At 32.6% G+C, this 21,067-nt stretch overlaps 1 protein-coding gene across 1 annotated transcript in view; it reads right to left on the bottom strand.

The window, feature by feature from the left end:
* Positions 1–21,067, bottom strand: part of KIAA1109 (KIAA1109 ortholog) — a 205,475-nt gene that overhangs the window by 62,425 nt on the left and 121,983 nt on the right. The window contains exons 49-55 of the mRNA XM_035023133.1: positions 20,704–20,754; positions 17,480–17,686; positions 15,574–15,812; positions 10,400–10,644; positions 7,473–7,578; positions 1,572–1,669; positions 687–872 (exon numbers count right to left, since the gene is read on the bottom strand). Coding sequence (XP_034879024.1) covers positions 687–872; positions 1,572–1,669; positions 7,473–7,578; positions 10,400–10,644; positions 15,574–15,812; positions 17,480–17,686; positions 20,704–20,754 — 1,132 coding nt within the window. The remainder of the gene's footprint in view (positions 1–686; positions 873–1,571; positions 1,670–7,472; positions 7,579–10,399; positions 10,645–15,573; positions 15,813–17,479; positions 17,687–20,703; positions 20,755–21,067) is intronic.

Genomic DNA, 21,067 nt, shown 5'->3' on the forward strand with positions numbered 1-21,067 from the left:
AAAGTATGACTGGTATTCTTTTAATCAGTTCTTCAAATGAAGGAAAAAGGTTAAAATCTACATAATAATTTCTAGCAAAATAAAAACAATAACAAAAAATGCTCCAATGAGGTGTGAAAATTATATTTTTATAAAATAGAATCTGATTTATTGCTCTATGTGTGTATATGTGTAAAACTTTCTATACACATATATACATATATGTATAGACATATATACACATGCACACATATATGTGTAACATATATGCACATACGTGTGTAAAACCTGGCATATGTAAAATTTTTATGTTTAGCATTACGGTATGCAAAACTTGTCAATGTTAAACAGGGCAGCTAAGAAACTTAGTGACATTTTAAGAACTTAGACATTTTAAGAACAAAGTTAGTTCAAAATGCTGAAATAAAAAAAATAATTCTTAACAAAATCAAGAGGAATTGAAGATGCTGAATTAAGCTTCATGTGACTGCATTTGCACTAAACTATAGCAATATACCACCCCAAAACAATGAAATGACAAACTAAAATTGTAAAGGCCTTCTTAAATGAGGTTTCACTCCAATTTACAATTAGAAATTTTAGGAATGTTAAATACTTTTTTAAAGTATAGTAATATTTAAAGTAGTTCAAATTGATATACAAAATTTAAAAGCCAAAATTCTAATATCAGCATATTCTGTACTCACTTGATGTTTGACAATTTGTCCTAATGCCAGATTTAAATCCACTTGGCATTTACCAAACAGTTTCAGATAGCTGCTACTCCCTGGTGAAGCTTTGGTTTGAAGTCGATTTGAAAGTTCCAGCTCTATCAATCCAGTTTCAAATCTGACAGCTCTCATTGATGGAGTAGTAGCTGTTACTTGAATACCCTAGCAGATTATATGTTAGGAGGAAAAAAAGAATCTTAAATCAACAATAGGCACTCACTCAAATGAAATCTTTCAATATGATAAAATAGCCACATTTTATAACACATATGGGCTATCTAATAAGCTGATAAAACTGGCAACATTCTTTAATTTCTCATATTAGTAGGGAATTTTTTAGCATTTAAATTTCATTTTAACATTTTGTATTTAACATCTGAACTGTTCATGAGTTAAATACATTAATTATAGTTAACTATTTGGTAATAGTATTTTTAACACTGATATCTTAAGTACTGGAAACATTAAGGTTTCTATTAAGGTATTATTGTTAATTGGACAAATGTACAAAGTATTTCTTACAGAGTAACTTATAACTGTAATAATTAGAAAGAAATAAAAATATTTACCAGCAACTGTATAATAAATAGCTATTCAGGAAGATAAAGTTGATCTATATGTTCTGGCATGGAAAGGTATTCAAGGCTTCTAAAATGTAATAAATATATGCATATATAAAAATACAAAGAGAAATAGTCCAAAGGACATTCAATTGCTAAAGCTTTTTCTCTTGAGTGGATGCGGTCATATGTCATTTTTATTTTCTACTTGCACATTTATGTATCATATGAATTTCCTATAACTAGAATACATTAAATACTTAGAAAAATATTTTGAAAAGTATAATTACTTATATGTTACCTTAAACTGCAAGTTCAGGGAATAGAGCAGAATTTTAGGCTTATCTCCATCTGCTGTTCCATCATGTTCATTCCAAAGAGGAATAGGCTGCTCCCCACCTAAACAGATTAAGTAATTGAGGGTCTGGGGCAATCACTTTAAGAGGAAAATAATAATTATTTTGTGCATTTAAAAAAAGATAAAACAGTTAATTTTTTTCTAATCATTAACTCAATCCTTAATAGGGAACTGTAGCCATGTTACATTTCACTGACACAGATATATATATATATGTGTTATATATATATATGTCAGGGATAATACTGCACATATAAATTGGTATTTATTAAGAACATTTTATAAGGACTAAAAACATTATGTATATAATTAAACAAATGTAATTATATATCTCAGAAAATGTATTTGAGGGGAAAAAAGTAAATTGGACTAATTTCTTCAATCAAAAATGTGAACTTTGTTGTTTACATTTAGACGTGCTGCAAACAAAAAAGAATAAAAGAAAAAATAAAGGTGGTGAAATTTTAAAAATAAGGTAATGCATGCTAATAATAAAGAGTGTTACAGCAAAGGTTTGTCCTACAAATTAAAAAAAAAAAAAAAATGAAGCAGGGAACCCTGGGGTAGAGTTCCTATCATTTGTTGCCTCGGCAATGTGGCATCCATGAAATAATTCTAATATATTTTTTTTATTTTTTAAAGATTTTATTTATTTATTTGACAGAGAAAGAGAGTGAGAGAGGGAACACAAGCAGGGGGAGTGGAAGAGGGTGAAGCAGGCTTTCCGTTGAGCAGGGAGCCTGATGTGGGGCTCGATCCCAGGACCCTGGGATCATGACCTGAGCCGAAGGCAGACGCTTAACAACTGAGCCACCCAAGCACCCCAATAATTCTAATATTTTAATGTTTACCTTCTATTTCCACTTTTCATCCACTTGACGAAAAGAAAATTGTTTATCTTTTAAATTTTCCATCTTAAAATGATTAATATTTTTGTATGTATGTTGAGTTTAGCATCATCCCAGGGAGCATATGTACATGGGATAGGAAGTTTTCTCCTATTAGGCAACCAAATTAATGCAATCCATCACAATCCTTGTAAAAAATCACATGGTCTTATCAAGAGATGCAGAAAAAGGGGCACCTAGCTGGCTCAGTTGGAAGAGCATGCAACTCTTGATCTTGGGGCATGAGTTCAAGACCCATGTTGGGTGTAGAGATTACTTAAATAAAAAATAAACTTAAAAAAAAAAGATGCAGAAAAAGCATTTCACAAAAATCCAACACCCATTCATAATAAAAACTCTCAGTAAAAAGGAATAGAGGAAAATTTCCTCAATTTGATAATATCTACAAAAATCTATAGTTAAAATCATATGCTCAATGGTGAAAAGCCTGAAACTTTCCTACTTAGATAAAGTACAAGGCAAGGATGACTCCTCTTACCATTCCTGTTCAACATCATATGGAAAGTCCTAGCTAATGCAATAATACAAGAAAAGGAAATAAAAGGTATAGAGATTGGGAAGAAGAAAATAAAATTGTCTTTGTTCACAAATGACAAGATTATATATGTGGAAAATCTGAAAGAACTGACAAAAAAAACTGCTGGAACCAATAAGGGATTATTGCAAAGTTGCAGGATACAAGGTTAATAATATATAAAGGTCAATCACTTTCCTATATACCAGCAATGAAGAGTAGAATTTGAAATTAAATACACAATGCCATTTACATTAGCACCACAAAAAATTAAATTAATTAAGTTAATCAGGGATAAATTAACAATACATGTATAAGATCTATATGAGGAAAACTACAAAATTCTGAGGAATGGTATCAAAAAAGAACTAAATAAATGGAGAGGTATTTCATGTTCATAGACAGGAAAGCTCAATATTGTCAAGATGTCAATTCTTCCCAATTTCAGTTTTAAATTCAATGTAATCCCAATCAAAACCCTAGCAAGTTATTTTGTGGATATCAACAAACTGATTCTAAAGTGTGTATGGAGAGACAAAAGACCCAGAATAGTCAACATAGTATTGAAGGAGAACAAAGCTAGAGCACTGACACTATCTGACTTCAAGACTACAAGCTACAGTAATCAAGGCAGCGTGGGACTGGTGAAAGAATCGACAAATAATACATCACTGGAACAAAATGGAAAGGCTAAAAATAGACCCATACAGTGAACTGATCTTTGACAAAGAAGCAAAGGCAATGCAATGAAGGAAAGACAGTCTTTTCAATAGATGGTGCTAGGATAATTGGATATCCACATGCAAAGAAATGGATCTAGACATAGACCTTATACCCTTCACAAAAATTAACTCAAAATGGATCACAGACCTAAATGTAAAATGCAAAACTATAAAAGTTGTTTAAAGTAACATAAAAGAAAACCTAAATAACCTTCCATATGGTGATGACTTTTTAGATGTAACACCAAAGGCAAGATATATGAAAGAAAGAATTGATAAACTGTACTTCACTAAAATTAAGAACTTCTGCTCTGCAAAAGACAATGTCAAGAGAATGAGAAGACAAGCCATAACTGGGAGAAAATATTTCCAAAAGACACATTTGATAAAGGACTGTTGTTTAAAATATGCAAAGAGCTCTTAAAACTCAACAAGAAAACAAACAACATGATTAAAAAATGGGCCAAAGACCTTAACAGACACCTCACCAAAGAAGATACATTGATGGCAAATAAGCACAAGAAAAGATCCTTTACAGAGTATCATCATATCATCAGGATATGAAAATTAAAAAATACTAAGATACCACTACAAACCCATTAGAATAGCCAAAATTTGGAACACTGACAACACCAAATGCTGATGAGTATATGGAGCAGCAAGATCCCTCATTCACTCCTGGTGAGAATGCAAAACGGTATAGCCACTTTGGAAGACTTTTGGTAGTTTCCTATGAAATTAAACATATTTTTACCATATAATCCAGCAGTCATACTCCTTGGTTATGATCCAAAGGAGCTGAAAACTTATGTCCACACAAAAACTTGCATACAGATGTTTACAGTAGCTTTATTCATAATTCCCAAAATGTGGAAGCGACCAAGGGAGGGATAAATAGGTGGAGCACTGAGAAGTTTTAGGGCAGTGAAACTACTCTGTAGGAAACTATACATGTCATTATTCATTTGTCTAAACCCACAGAGTGTACAACAACAAAAGTGAACCCTAATGTAAAAGATAAACTTTGGATGATAATGATGTGCCAATGCAGATTCATCAGTTGTAACTGGTGGGGGATGTTGACAATGGGCCAGGCTATACATGACTGGGGGCAGGAGATATCTGGGAAATCTCTGTAACTTTCCCTCAATTTGCTATGGACCAAAAATTGCTCTAATAAGTTTATTTTTAAAAAAACTTTTTTTTTATCACTGCCTTGAATATCTTTTAACCTGTCACAGAAATTTTTTTTCTTAAAATTTAAAAGCAAGAGCTCTGCCTCTTACAAAATATACTGTACAATAATTTTAGCTTATAGAAATATCAGAGACACTATTAGTCACATCAATTCCACAGTTTTTTACCTCATTATGCATTAAATATATAACTGGACCAATTCTCAGAAGGTAACCTCCTTATATGTTTCTTTCTTTTTTTTCCTGTACCAAAACATTTTTTTTTAATGAAACGTTGTCAACTGTAGTAGTTAACAAGGATAAAATTGCAAGTGTCTTTATGTTCCAGCATATAAGCTTAGGTTGAGCATTCCACTGTTTCTAAGATGGCTGTCCATATTCAAAACTAAATCTCTTCTGTTTACTAGGTCAGTGCTTACCTACATCTTTCTAAAACCCAGGGAGTCCATGGACAATAAGATTAGAAGAACTGATTCCTCAAGAAAAGAATTTTACTAACAAACTTGATGACTGCTGTCCTAGAAAATGTCCTAGAGCTAACTGTAATATTAAGGAAAAGCATGAGGAAAAGGTGTAAGAAACAAAGAAATAAGGACAATAACTATGAAGATTATGGGAGAGTAGGGAAGCAATACAGAGATTAGAATACTAAGAAACTCGGCTACAAGGGTTCAAAGTATTCCCTCTCAATAAAATATTACACTCTCCAGTTTTGTAAAATCTCTGCTCCATGAGGTCCTGGGGCCAGCTAGATGATAAATGACTTACTTTCAGCCATTTTCCTAGAGTTCACTCTATAGTCAGGAAGGAATGGTTCAGGGATCAAACCTAGCCACTAAATTACTTTAGTATCAGAATCTTATCTCTGAATTCTTCACAGTGATTAGTAAATCTTCATGGTTAGAATATTAATTTCTAGTCTTCTTTTCCAGTTCATTCTTCATAGACCTAGGGATATACTTGTAACTCCTCACTTACTGTAATCTGAAGGTTAAGAAAAGCCTTTCTCTTTCATCAAAACCACCTTAAGGGCAACTTAGAGTGCCAGTCTGATATTAGAACTCTATAATGCTAGCTTTTTAACCATGAAAGATACAAAATTAGTTACTTTAAGAGTCTATATATTTTATCATTATACATATTCAGCAATAACAGACTTGAAAATATTCTATAGAACTCATAAAAATTTGCCAGCTTAAAATATTCTGAACTTCTATATCTCAATGTTTTAACGTGATTTTAACCAGGTAAACGGGCCACATCAAAACTTCTGTATATTGCCCAAATACAGGCACCTTCAGTGGCAGAAAGGGCTTTGCTATTTATTTTTTTTCTTCCTTAATGGTTTGTATTCAACCACTTTCAGAAAAATTCCAAGGCTACCAATTGATCTGATTTTTTACAACTTAACTCGTGAAATTCTATAGCTCTACTGAGCTTCTTTGATATAATCATTTAGTAGTTTCCTGACTTCAGATAAAATCAGAAGCAGCTCACGAGAATCAGGAAAATCTGTTGTTCACATGGGTATACTATATAATTTAATTCCCTACTGCAATGAGTTTTGTCCCCCTTTGGGGCCTTATCGAATACTTGTCCATAAGCTCTGCCTGCATCTCTCTACCTCTCCTTTCTTGCCAAATAGATTTCATTTATGAGGTTTTGGAATATGACTTCCTCTGCATAGCCTTTTCTGATTTCTTAAACTATATTAGCTTCTCCTCTGACACAGACCCAGCACACTGTTCTTGTCATTCACAGGATTCATTAAAATTATAACTGAATACTCAGATACTTACTCAATAAATCAGTTAAATGAATGAATTTATTCATCAACATGGAGGAATTTCCTCTTGATGGCAACTTACAGATGTGGCTTTCACTATTATTTTAACATGATTATATCCATACTGGAAATATTTAGCCTCGAGAATTCTTATGCAGAGTCCACTTATTTTCCATCCTAATACCTCTTAATACTTTATCTTGTGAATTAAAGGTCAGTTAAACATTTTTTAACTCAAACATATATTTCCTGTTTAAATGTAAAACTGTGATTAAGATGCTCATTTGTAATCTACTCCTGATGCACAGCAAAAATATGATAAGGGTTGCTACAGATGATTTACCAGGTAGCAAGCAGAGTCACCATATTAAAAAAAAAATCTTATACTGATCTAAATCTTGTTCCCAAATAAGTAAGATTAGTTTGGTTAATAGACATACACTATTAGCTCTTTTTGTGGGGGTGGGGGAGAAAGCATAAAGGAGCTTTGTGAAGTTTATAAATCATCAATGTATATATTACACATGACAAAATAATAAGCAAAAGAATCTGTAGGTGGAAAAGCCAGAAAAGGAAAAGAGTTTTTAGGGAATGACTCAACAACTATATCTAAATGATAGGATCAATACTTATACCACAGATAAATGGAACATCATGTAGCCGATGAGAATAAAAATCTGCTATATATTCTATATTATAAGGTACTAGATTATCTTACCAGAAACTTTCTGTATTACTTCATTAACTTCCTTCATGAACACTTTCTGTACAAATACCAAGTGGTTTAGAAGATCAGTTGTGAGATTATGTTCGAATGAACCAACCTGTCAAACAAAATCAGAATATTAGATTAACAATACTGACTGTATTTGTTGTAACTACATCTTTTGCTCACATAGGTCATCCCAAACTCTGAAGAAAAACAATGAATTATCTACATATTCTTCGAAAAAAGGTTATAGAATATTCAGATTGCCCAACATTTACTGGTCTGACATTATTATGGGCCATTCCTTAATTTTTTTTAATAACAGTGGCCAATAAAGTGTCTTTTTTCTATCTTTCAAAAGTGAATGAAATTTATACTTTATGTAACCTGCTAATTTCAAAACTGAAATTTTGTCTAGAATGGTATTTATTTTCAATGACTACTATCATATTGTTAGAACCATGGACAAGTATTAATACACATGAAAGTAAATTTATTTGCACATTCAAATATTTATTGACCATCTACTTTGTGTACCTTGTTAGATGCTAAGGATATAGCTGTGAATAAAAAAATCATGGCTCTCAAGAGGCTTACTTCGCATGAAATAGCAAATCAGATATACTCCATCAGCTTTAATATATGCCCTATAATTAGTATAAAGCATAAGATTTCTGGGAAGAATTAATAGATTAAATAGAAAGCAGGTCCTAATTGAAGTTGAGTATTATAGTAAAGATAGATTGAAACACCCTTATGAGTAAGGCAAATGCTTCAAATTTACCACTTTGTTAGCATTCATATTTTGATCAAAAATAAAGCAAAACAGATTTAGTAGTCTTTACTTAAATGAGAAGTTACATAAAGTCTAAGTTGCACTAGCCGCTTTTTATTTTGTATAGTATAGTACAGAATGGGCTAAGATGATTTTCATGTGTATTTATTTCAAGCCATAGTAAAACAGGCAACTGCTGTTTGAGGAATGCAACTTTAGATTCTTTCAAGAGTTTTTAATTAACTGCATTCTTAGCAAATCTGGGATTGTGTTCTTCCCCAATTACAAACTTTATACCTTTCTAATAGCTAGTATCAGTAAGGAATTATGCAACATACTGCATCAGATTTGTTTTATTTTCTGTCAAATAAGGCATTAAGAATAGTATTGCTAAACTAGAGTTTGAAGCACTTCTTTTCCAGAATAGAAAGCACAAATGAAATATGCTTTATAATCTATCTTTTAAATAAGTATCGGACTTCTAGAATCTTGTACACTATTTTATTTGTACACTCATTTTTCACATAAAGAAATCACAACTTTTAGAGAGGTGCTAGGGTAAGCAGCATCTAAAGAAGGTAAACCTGTATGGTGACTAACATAACATAATAAAAAATAAAAAATAAAAAAATAAAGAAGGTAAACCAGACTTAAATATCTCCCATAGCTGTAATATTTCTAGCAAAGAACTCAGAGTATTCTCACACATGCTTCACATTCTAGAGAATAAAACTTATAAAAGAAATAGTTAGAAAACTGCTTTTTCAAAATAAGTCAATCAGAAAAAGACAAGTATCATATGATCTCACTGATATGAAGAATTTGAGAAACAAGACAGAGGATCATAGGGGAAGGGAGTAAAAAATGAAACAAGATGAAACCAGAGAGGGAGACAAACCATAAGAGACTCTTAATCTCAGGAAACAAACTGAGGGTTGCTGGAGTGGTTGGGGGTGGGAGGGATGGGGGGTGCTGGGTGATGGACATTGGGGAGGATATATGCTATGGTGAGCACTGTGAATTGTGTAAGACTGATGAATCACAGACCTGTACCTCTGAAACAAATAATACATTATATGTTAAAAAAAAAAAAAAAGAAGATAGTAGGAAGGGAAAAATGAAGGGGGGGAAATCGGAGGGAGAGACGAACCATGAAAGACTATGGACTCTGAGAAAAAAACTGAGGGTCTGAGAGGGGTGCGGGGGTAGAGGGATGGGTTAGCCCGGTGATGGGTATTAAGGGGGGGCAAGTATTGAATGGAGCACTGGGTGTTATATGCAATCAATGGATCATGGATCACTACCATCAAAAACTAATGATGTAATGTATGGTGACTAACATAATAAAATAAAATTTAAAAAAAAGAAAACTGCTTTTTGATAAAGTTGCAATTGTTTCTGAAAAACTGATAAAGCAAGCTGAGAGACAGCCCTGTGTATGAATCCTACATTGCTCATTTGATAGTGGAAAGATTTAGGGAAAGTCATTTAATTTCTCTCAGCTTCAATTTTCTACTGTATTAAATTAATATAATAACAGATGACCTGCTTACCACAAATCAAGTAAAAAATATGTATGGGAAGGTTTTTAAACTTATGACAGTTGTACCAATATAAAGTGAAAAAATGATGGAATCAGGTATGCTGGTTTTCAACTTCCCTTAGTAAAGAAATTAGTCTGAATTTAACTGTAATTATTTTATTTGTATGACCTGTAGATTGTTAATAATTATGAAAAAAAGATTGTTAATAATTATGTATTCCTGATGAATCATGTAACCTCCTGAATGCTCAGTTTTTTCACTTGCAAAATGAGAACAAATATATCTGCCTCTTAGGATTGATTTAAGTATTATACAAGTCAATGCATATAAATGCTATTAGTTTTTTTATAGTCAAATGAACCATAAAGTATTCAAGAGATGGATATGAAATCTAATATACGAAATACAAATTCAAACATGACTAATAAAAAAAGCATATTTACATGAAACTATAGAGAGACAGATATATACACACATGTGTACATACATACACCCCAAATTTGGTATAAAATTCTGTGAGAATAAATGATATAATGATTTGTCTTAAAAGTTTGGTACACCTAAAGCTTAAAGACTTCTAAATGACAAAGCATAAGAAAATTAAAAAGTAGACTTACTTCTGCCACACAACGTAGATAATTTCCCTGTAAATAGTACCCTTGTTTAGAAGGTAGTTCATCAATACTCCACACCTGATCTGAATAACTATCATGTTCTTCCATTATATATTTCCCTGACATAGTAACAGGAGGAAGGTTGAGACTGGCAGAAGGAGGAATGGTTGACATATCTGTGGCAGAAACTTTCGAAGTAAAACGTAATCTGTGATTTGGCAGCTCAAATGTAAACCTGGTCTGTGCACCTGTAAGAAATACGAAAAGTTACTGTTTGTTTGTTCAGGTGCTCATTCACTCCTTTGTTCAAAAAATTGGTTTCTAAAAAAATGCATACATATCCCAAATAAAATAAATCCTTATATATATATTTATGAGTACTATAAAGAATCAGTCAGTATTATTAAGCCAGCAAGTATTATTTATTAAGCTGACTAGGTACCAGAGAAACACCTACAAATGTTCTTTATTTCATAGAAAGTAGAACAGAAAGAAACTGCCCTTATCACAGAAGAGTTATAACAAGAGAAATTAAGTGTAAAAAAAAAATTCTAATCCATATTCACATTCATTCTGCTTTATTAACAGAGAAGTTAGCACCTAACAACTAGCCTCCTGATCCTGATTCAGTATGGAAGGAAATAGTGAAAACTGTCAAATCATTGTACTCATTGAAAACATTCATCAGGTATAAAATTATGCAAACACATGTATTTTTTACCTTAACAATAATTATTAACAGGACCATATACCAAATTGGGACATGGTATGAGTTTTAGTTTACTAAAACTACTGTTGGTTCTAAACACTTAAATCAACAATTTGGCATGCAGTTGTTCAAATAATTATAAATGTACAACCTATACTGTTATTCGAGCCATATTTCTCCAGCTGTTTATGAAGGCATTAAGGAGTAGAAGAAACCCTGTTAAAATCAAGATCTATCATTGCCCATTGTATATACATATGCGCTCCTTTCCAACCAACCAAGTCTTACACCATACGTTACCAATTCTCTCCACTCAAACATCATTAAATAGCCTATTTTGCCTACATACATATTATGATTTAATAAATATTCCTAGTGTTCTCAATTGTGCCAGAAATAATTCTCTTTTTTCAAAATACTAGTAAAAGATCACTCCTGTATGTTACATTTACTATTCACTAACTATACAATGATGTTTATAATTGGAATGAGTTAGGCATAAACAGAAAAAAGCTCTTTCACCAACGTTGCATGCAACTATGAATGGCCAGACGGATCATGACTGCTCTGATTTTCTCTTACTAACTCCAACCAGGCAGATTCAGTGACCATCACTTGCAGGATGCAAAGGGTGGGGGGCTACCACAGAAATTAAAATTTCTACTACTACCACCAGCATTACCAAATAAAAACATCAAGATTGAAGTAATCCTAGGCCTCAGGTCATCCCTTATCACTAGTATAGCCATTCTTTTACTATTTTTGTCCCTCTCCTTCATTTCAAGAAGAACTAATTTGATATTTGATAGTACATTTACTTTGCTCCTAAATATTCATTTCTTCCTAGTTCCAATTGCCTATTTGGCTTTTGACTTACTGTCTCTGTTGAGTCTTACATTTCATGGATGCCCTGAATAAATGACCAAGATGAGTCTAATTTATTGTCAGGCCAATATCTGAAGGCCCTAATACTTCTGACTCTGCCAAATCTGGAAGCTCCCTTCATAGTGCTTCTCTTTCTAGCAACAGAAAGACCTAGATGTTCAGAAAAATCCCTCTGTATAAAGAAAAGTTAAAATGCTAGGAGTAGGAATAAAGACATACATGTAAATATATATAAATACATGTGTGTACATATTTATATATGCCAATGTATGCACATTTTTAAATTGGTAATACAACTTATGTTAATGGTATAAAGCAGAAAAAACATTTTAATTTCAATAAACGTAGAAAAAAGCATCTGATACTATTGACCAATTTTTCTTCATAGAAACTCTTAGCACACTAGGAATAGAAATCAATTTTCTTAACCTGATAAAGGGAATCTAGGAAAACCTTACAGCAAACATCACATTCATTGATGAAATATTGATTCCCTTAAGAAATAAGAGTAAGACAAGGATGTCCACAATACCCTTTTCTGAACATTGTAGCAGAAGCACAATAAGAAAAAGAAATACAAATTCTTAAAGACTGGAAAGGAAGAAACAAAAGTATCATTTACACATGGTATAAGTATCTACCTAGGAAACTCCAAAGAATCTTATTGGCAATAAAAAAAAGTTTACTATGGTGCTGAGTATAAAATTAACATAAAAGAATCAAGCGCATTTGTATATCTCACCGCCAGTTTAGAAAATGCCATTTTACAAAATATCCCACTCATAGTAACTAAACAACAATAACAATAACACAAGTTACCTAGGAATCTATGCAAATAAATATATTTTGTAACAGAAGCACAAAAATCTTTGGTTGAAAAATTTTAAACTTTGCAGAAAAACACTGAAGACCTAAAGAGACAAAGAAGAACATGTTCAAGAATAGAAGGGTTAAATACTGCATCAATTCTCGGTATTAATCAATATTGTCCATTCTCTGCCTGGGTGGCTCAGTTGGTTAAGCGTCTGACTTTGTCTCAGGTCATGATCTTAGGGTCCTGGGATCAAGCCCCACATTGGGCTCCCTGCTCAGCAGGGAGCCTGTTTCTCCCTCTCCTTCTGCCTGCCACTCCCCCTGCTTGTGTTGTCTGTCAAGTAAATAAATAAAATCTTTTTTAAAAAAATAAAAACAAAAACACAAAAAAATATTGTCAATTTTCCCCAAGTAAATCTACGGATTTAATTAAATTCTTATAAGAATCGAAATAGGCTCCATTCAGTACGTGCCCTCTTGAACGGAGCACTGGGTGTCATACGCAAACAATGAATCATGGAACACTACATCAAAAACTAATGTTATGTATGGTGACTAACATAACATAAGAAAAAAATAAGTAATAATAAAATAATATAAAGGTAAAAAAAAAGAATCGAAATAGGCTTTTTCAGAGAACTTGAGAAACTGATTTCTAAAACGTATATGAAGGAGCAAGTAATTAAAAATAACCAAGATAAATCCTTAAAAAGGAAATGTCAGGTAGCAATATGAGACTGTAAATAGGTGGTGCAAACAGGTCACCAATAATGGTGCAAACAGGCCAATGAAGCATAATAAAGAACTCTGAAACAGACCCCACATATATCAGCACTTAAGAGATGACAATAATGGACTATGTATCAATTGAAAAAAAGGACAAATCAGTCAATAATTGATGCTGCAGTAACTGATTAGACAAATCCACACCAAATTAAAGAAAAAAATAATTCCATATAGATTAAGAACTTAAAAAGCAAAATTTAAAAACATTTAACAGAAAACATAAGAGAATAGCTTCATATCCTGGGAAGATAAGGATTTAAGATATAAAAATACACATCATACAAGAAAATACTGGTAAATTCAATTACTTTAAAACTAAGAATATTTGTTGGTCAAAAGACAACAAGTGAAATAAGCCTCTAATGAAATGACAATGTATGTTAAACTTAAAATATTAAAAGTTTAACATATAAAACATATAAAGAATTCCTGTGAACAAAAAAAATAAATAATGATTCAATGGTAAAATGGGCAAAAACAATAATTATTAAGAGGCACTTCATATAAGAAAACATATAAGGATATCTTAATAACAAAAAAAATCAGCTTAATTACAGAAATACAAATTAACACCACAATGAGCTACCATTCCACATTTACCAGACAAAGCAAAAATTTAAAAGTCAGAATATACCAAATGTTGACAAGGATGTGGAATAATGGGAACTCTCATTTAATACTGGAAGGACAGTAAATACTGGTGAACACAAGTACTTTGGAAAACAGTTTTGTACTTTTTTTTTTTAAATATTTTATTTATTTGAGAGAGAGAATGAGATAGAGAGAGAGAGCATGAGAGGGGGGAGGGTCAGAGGGAGAAGCACACTCCCTGCTGAGCAGGGAGCCTGATGAGGGACTCAGTCCTGAGACTCCAGGATCATGACCTGAGCCAAAGGCAGTCGCTTAACCAACTGAGTCACCCAGGCACCCCAGTTTTATACTTTCTAATAAAACTGAAGGTGTATTTACCCTACAGTCTAGCTGTACCACTCCTAAGTAAATATCCTTGAGGAACTCGTGCACATGTACCAAGAGATGTGTGTGAGAACAATTGTAAAAGCAAAATATAAAATGAGCCAAAGGTCCATCAATAGTAGAGTAGGTAAACTGTAATATAATCACATACTGGACTATTAGGTTTCAGTGAAAAATGAATGAACCGCAGATACATGAATGAACAGATGAATCTCAAACAAAATGTACAGCAAAAAATCTTCCAATTAAAAAATACATTTTAGTGGAAGTCCATACAAATAAAGTTCAAAACATAAGCCATTTTGAGTATATACATATGTGGTAAAACTATAAAGAAAAGCAAAGGAATGGGTAACACAAAATTCATGTTAGTGGTTATTCCATGAGCAGTCATGAAGAAAATCTGGTAGTGATAATATTCATTGAAGGAGCCTTCACAGTACTAGTAATGTTTTCATTCTTAGTTTGTGCAATGGGTTGGTAAGGTTACAGTTCTTTATTATTCTTGAAACTGTGTGTATATAATTTACACACTTTTGTAGATATGATAAGTTGCAGAATAAAAATACAGCAGCAAAAAATTTTTGGAGAGAGTATATAAGGATCACAATACCTTATAGAAGTAGCTATTTTGAAGAAGCCAAATAACCTCTGATTTGCGCTAAATTCACTCAATGAGAAAATAAACCAAGTTATTCAGACTAAAAAGAAACTAACAGATGTGGAAACTTATTTAACTTAAGCTTGATCAGAAATGGCCTCAATAGTTGAATAGCTCTGAAGAGTTCAAATAAAAGCGGGTCCCTGCTGGTCATTCAAGGAAGGTGTAACTGGTATTTTTTTACCTGACTGAAGGACATCATTAATGAAATTGAAGAGTGCTCTAATTAAAATTATTTAAATTTTCATATAATATCTCCAAAACCAAATGTACTTTTTCATCAAAATATTACTAATTTCTCAAACCAATCATAAATTTAAAGAGACCGAATTCAAAACTCAATGTTACCTGTCATTCCATGACTTCTCATTCTTCCCATTTTGTATTCTGCTTTCAGAGATGGTAAAAGTGCTGCTCCAATGGCTATACCATCTAACATGGCACTGAATTTGAGAACAATAGGCTTCTTTTCTAAACCTTCAGGTAGCTGAGGAAATTCATTTGTTTCAATAGGAGTTTGATTAACACTTGTTGGAGTTTTTTCAGAAGGTAGGGGCGTTGCAATATCTTCTTTCATGGGCTGTGGGCTATAAAGCAAAAAAAATCACTTTAAAAAGATACAACTAGAACAACTACCATTTTATTGTACAAAATTATTAGAATTCTCAATGAAAAATAGCAAAAATTAACTGTAAACAGAGGTTTTCAATACCAGACCCCCTTAAGACTTCCTAAAAACAGCCACAGAAAAATGATCTAGAAATTAAACAAGAAGTAATAACAATACAAACGAATGTTATACTGTCAAGGCCATTCATATCCTTAATGTGAAACTAGAGTTAAGACTCATGTTTGTCTGATTCCTAATTCTATGACTTAAGCATTGTGCACTCTATTACTGATGGTAATATTACTACTGTTACCACTACTGTCATTACCACTATTAATAACACCACCACCAACAATAACAATAATAATTTGAGTGCTTAGTATGTGCCAGGTAATATTCTTAGTGCTCTGTGTGTTTTATATCATTTTTTCATTTATCTCACAAAAACCTTTGAGTAGGTATGATTATCTGCTTTGCAGATGAGGAAGCATAGCTAGAAAACCATGATTTTAACTTGCTCTGACAAGAGTCTGATTTTTTTTTAACATTCTGCTGCCAATACATTGTAATAAGGGAAAGTTCCTTAGCATATTTTTAAACTAAGTCTTACGTACACATTTTGGATGCCCTACTCCACTGACAGGAGAAACATATTTAAATTATTACTACTTACTCAACCAGACATGAATATTATGTCAGAATTAAAGATCTATATAGAACAATTAGAAATATCACTGCTTTAGCACACTGTAAAAAGACACACTAATGTTTTTCTACCTTACAGATTAAGCAAAAGGATTATAATAAGGCAATTTTTTTACCTTTTACTTACCATATTTTTATTCATTATTCATTAGTTATATAGCTTTAAGGACCAGGAATAAATCTTAACAATTCAGACCCATGAAAAGGGGCTATAAACACAGGGAATAGAAATCAATGTACAAAGGTCCAGTTTTCTTCCCTTTAAAATATTTATGTGGCATGATCATATCCTGCCTTGAACCATGTACAACAATTTCATAGGACAACACAAAACCATGCATGGGATATAATTGGCCACTGTAATTTTTAAACTCATGCAGTCATAAATTTCAATGAGTTTAAAGTAAATAAGAATTGATACAGTCCTAGAATTTGTTAATTTGCTTTTTTTTAGTACCTCTTATTATGCCCACAAATCTCTGGGATCTCTCTCTTTTTTTTTTTTTTTTTTTAAAGATTTTATCTATTCATTTGAGAGGGAGAGAAAGAGGGAGAGAGCGAACAAGCAGGGGGAGAGTCAGAGGGAGAGGGAGAAGCAGACTCCCTGCTGAGCAGGGAGCCCAAGTGGGGCTCGATCCCAGGACCTGGAGATCATGACCTGAGCTGAAGGCAGATGCTTAACCATCTGAGCCACCCAGGAGTCCCTCTCTGGGATCTCTTAAGCTTTATTGATGCAATAGAGAACACTGACAATTGCATTTGTGACAAAGTACTTTATACCCAATATGATTCTCCCACAAACATACTTTACACCTGCACCATAGTTCATAATGTCAATATTTGGATGAAACCGTCTGTCTTCCTCCCAACTATAGTTAACACATCAAAGACCAATTTAAAGTATTACACAGAACCATAGAACTTGAAAAAATAACTTACGCTGTAGAAGGCTGTCTGATAAGATCTGAGATCTGCTTAGATAGTTGGTGGGAACTCCGAACCATCATGCTATGTAAGGTGGCAGGGTGCTGGGGAATGTTGATGCTGATAGCTCCTACTTTGAACACGGCAGCATTGTTAGTCTTCAACCCTCTCTGGGCACTGTAGAGGGCTTGTGACTTGGCAATACTACATTTCACTACAGTTCTATCAATAAAGAAGGAGGACCATTAAAATATAGCTAAATAAAGAGAAATGTTGAAAAAGTACTTTAAGAATAAGACAATGCTTTTAAATCATTCAATGAACAAAATGACTTAAGATTTTGCAGGCATTTAAATCATATATTGAGGAAATATTTTATAAAAACATTGAAATATATTTATTTTACATTGCACTGAAAATCATTCTGTATCTTTAATAGAGTTTATGGAAGAAAACATGTATGTGCTCACAAGTAAAAGAATGAACATGGACATATTACATGTGTACAACACACAAAGTTCCATTTTTACTTTTCCTCCATTCAGAACTCCTCATTTTGCCCCCAATTTATTTTAGGGATATGTGTAACCACTAAGAAAGTATAGATGCTGAATATAGAATAAAATACTCACTATACTTCTTAGAGTCTAATCAAAGGAATTCATCAATTATCTAACATGTTGGAAGAAATTAACAGGTAAGAAGGAATTTAACTTATATTTTCCATTTTTTAAAATTTTCAACAAGCGTCAAAGAAATGACAGAAGTCTAATTCATAATAAGTAACTACTACTTAGTTAAAAATTAGTAAGCTTTACTGATACAGACACAAAGCAGAGATATTATCTTTCTTGATTTCTTGTTTTCTCTTACAATGCCTGCAACAGTACTTTGAGCATGGCAGCACTCACTGAATTTTGTGAAATTAATGAGCAGAAAGAAGTACAGCAGAGGAATGACTCCCAACACTAGAGCTGTGGAATTCCACGATAACATGTGATAAGTCATGTATGTAGAAGTCATGATGAAGCAGTTTTGACGTATAGAATGGAAAGGTTCACGTCAATGAACTGCACCATTAAAGGCCCAGTTAGTAAAAGGATAGCTTCAAACGTAAATATTATCTTTCAAATGGGCAAAGGATTCTGGACAATAAATAGATTTAGCAAAACAACATAAAAAATGCAAACTTCATATTAACTACAGGTCGGTTGACATAGATTTATCTCTACTTAGGTTGTAGAGGATTTGCTGAGAATTTATTTACAGTCTCGAGGATCTAAACAATTTATCATATTTAGCTTCTATTAAAATAAGCCTTGAGAAGCATAACAATGGCTCTATCAGAGGTGTTGATTATTTACAGACAATGAAATCCACGTATTATATAAAATTAAAACATGATTACTGGAGAACAATGTGGCTTTCTTCTACAAAGGCAACTATTTTCAGAGACTATCACAGACTAGGGAAAAAGGTAATCTATGAAATTGGTCTAGCCAGCATGAGAGTAGATTCTGGGATACTGACTAGTTACTGAATTTGGAATCTTTTCTTAAATATTATAATAAATAAAGCTACTTTTATCATCAATGAGATTTCACTTTAAATTCAATTTCAACATAAGCCAGAACACTCAGATGGTGCTAAAATGCAAATGATTTTTTACTTGTGAACAGCATCCATCTACTGAATGAAACTAAACATACAAAGAAGTCTGTCTTCTTATCATGACAGTAAAATTCTATATCTATCTCGCTGTTTTTTCCTTTATAATCTATAGAAGTCTGCTTAAATATTACTTTCGATTATATAAGCACGTATACAACACTGGAATTTCAGGTATATGGCAAAAGTAAGAATGGAAAGCTAATGGGCTGATTGCTCTCCTATTATGGATCCTACTATGATATTTCCAGTGAAAATTCTGATGTTAAGGACTTCAGGTGCTCTGTGCTGTCCAGCACCAGAGGGCTCCATTCACACTGTAGTCTGTGTAAACGATGCCTACCACTACAATGTGAGTGGTGTTCTTTTGAGCTGGATAACATGATAGACCTATCTTGATCAAACCGAGCCAGAAACTATAGAGGATGTCTGATTAACATTAACTCCTGTCAAACTGTGCGTGTAAAAGACATAAGGAGACCCACAATGAAGAATTAAATAGTTTACAAGCTGCTAGGTGAGTTATCTATTCATAATTTTAATTCTTGAAGAGTTGTCACTTAATCTAGCTCCTACAGTAATGTAGTATATGTAACACTTTTACACAAGAAAGAACTGGTCAAAATCTCTCTGAAGAGAAGACTATAACAACAGGTAGCACCTTAGGCATGCCTCATATATATATATAAAAGTTCATGGCAAGTGACCAAACAATCTTGTTAAAGAATTCATTGGCAGTGTTAGTCTACCCTCACAAGGTTCTGACAGATCCACTGTGATCAGCTACAATGACCACCTGCCTAATGAGGCAAGTACTTTTTCCGCAGCTTCTTCTACTTCTTGAGTCCAGGAAGTAAATGCAGGCCCCATCCTTTTCTATCCAATAGGCTGAGTGAATAATTTGAGGATTTACTCTGGGGCTTCATTACCTCTACTCTATCTCCACCCCCATGTAAGACTCATGTAACAAATACTTAAATTAATAGCATTCAGTATAGCTCACTACCACAAAATATCAGATATAACTGGGTCAAATCAAGCCACTCAAAATATAAAAGCACTTTTACTAAAGCATATATAAAATCTGTCAACAGAGTAGTAAACTCTCCTCATCTTATTTTTTTTAACTTTCATCTAAAAAACAAAATTATAAAGTTGAGATGTGTCAAAATTTTCATATATTAATGTTTTAATCATTATTTTTGCAATTAGTAAAAACTCATATGCAAGTGAAACTTTTTAGTTTCTATTATCACATCAAACCTTAAGAAGGATTTATGATAATATAAATTTTAACAGTGAGGTGTCTTAAAAAAGCACAAGCAACACATAACTACAGTGTTAAAATCTTTCAACAACAAAACAAAGTGTGAATTACCAAAAAGTACACCTTACCTCTGTGTGTTCCTTGAATGTCAGTAAGCTTTAATCTATAAAAGGATCTACATTAAAGCTACAAAATAACAACTACATACATTCACAGCCATGCAGATAATTGAAATATTTCTTTAAAACTATTCAATACTATATTAATCACAAAGCCCATGGGGAAAAAAGATAATATGACATACAGAAACTCTTGTTTGGCTGTGCTTGTAGGAGATGTAGGAAAATCCTCCAGTCTACAGATGAAGATTCAAGAGAAAGCAGGAAAACAAAAAGGAAGCAAATAAACATTCATACATAAATTAGTTACAGCATGACCAATCATCTGGAATGCTTTTCTTATTTCCCACTTTTAAAATTTTCCCTCAAAGAAACTTTTCAACTATTTTTTTTTAGTTTCATTTCCTTTTAACTGAAATCAGAAATGAAAAACCAAAGACTAAATCCAGAACGTCTTAACACTAGTACAGTTTGGCAGTGAATAATTAATAACTTTTATTTTTCAAAAAAAAAAAGTTAAGGGATCTTTGTTGTTTTTTTTTTCCCAAA

Source organism: Mirounga leonina, unplaced genomic scaffold (assembly GCF_011800145.1).
Source record: "Mirounga leonina isolate KUSES-001 unplaced genomic scaffold, KU_Mleo_1.0 Mir_176, whole genome shotgun sequence".
NCBI classification, from domain to species: Eukaryota; Metazoa; Chordata; class Mammalia; order Carnivora; family Phocidae; genus Mirounga; species Mirounga leonina.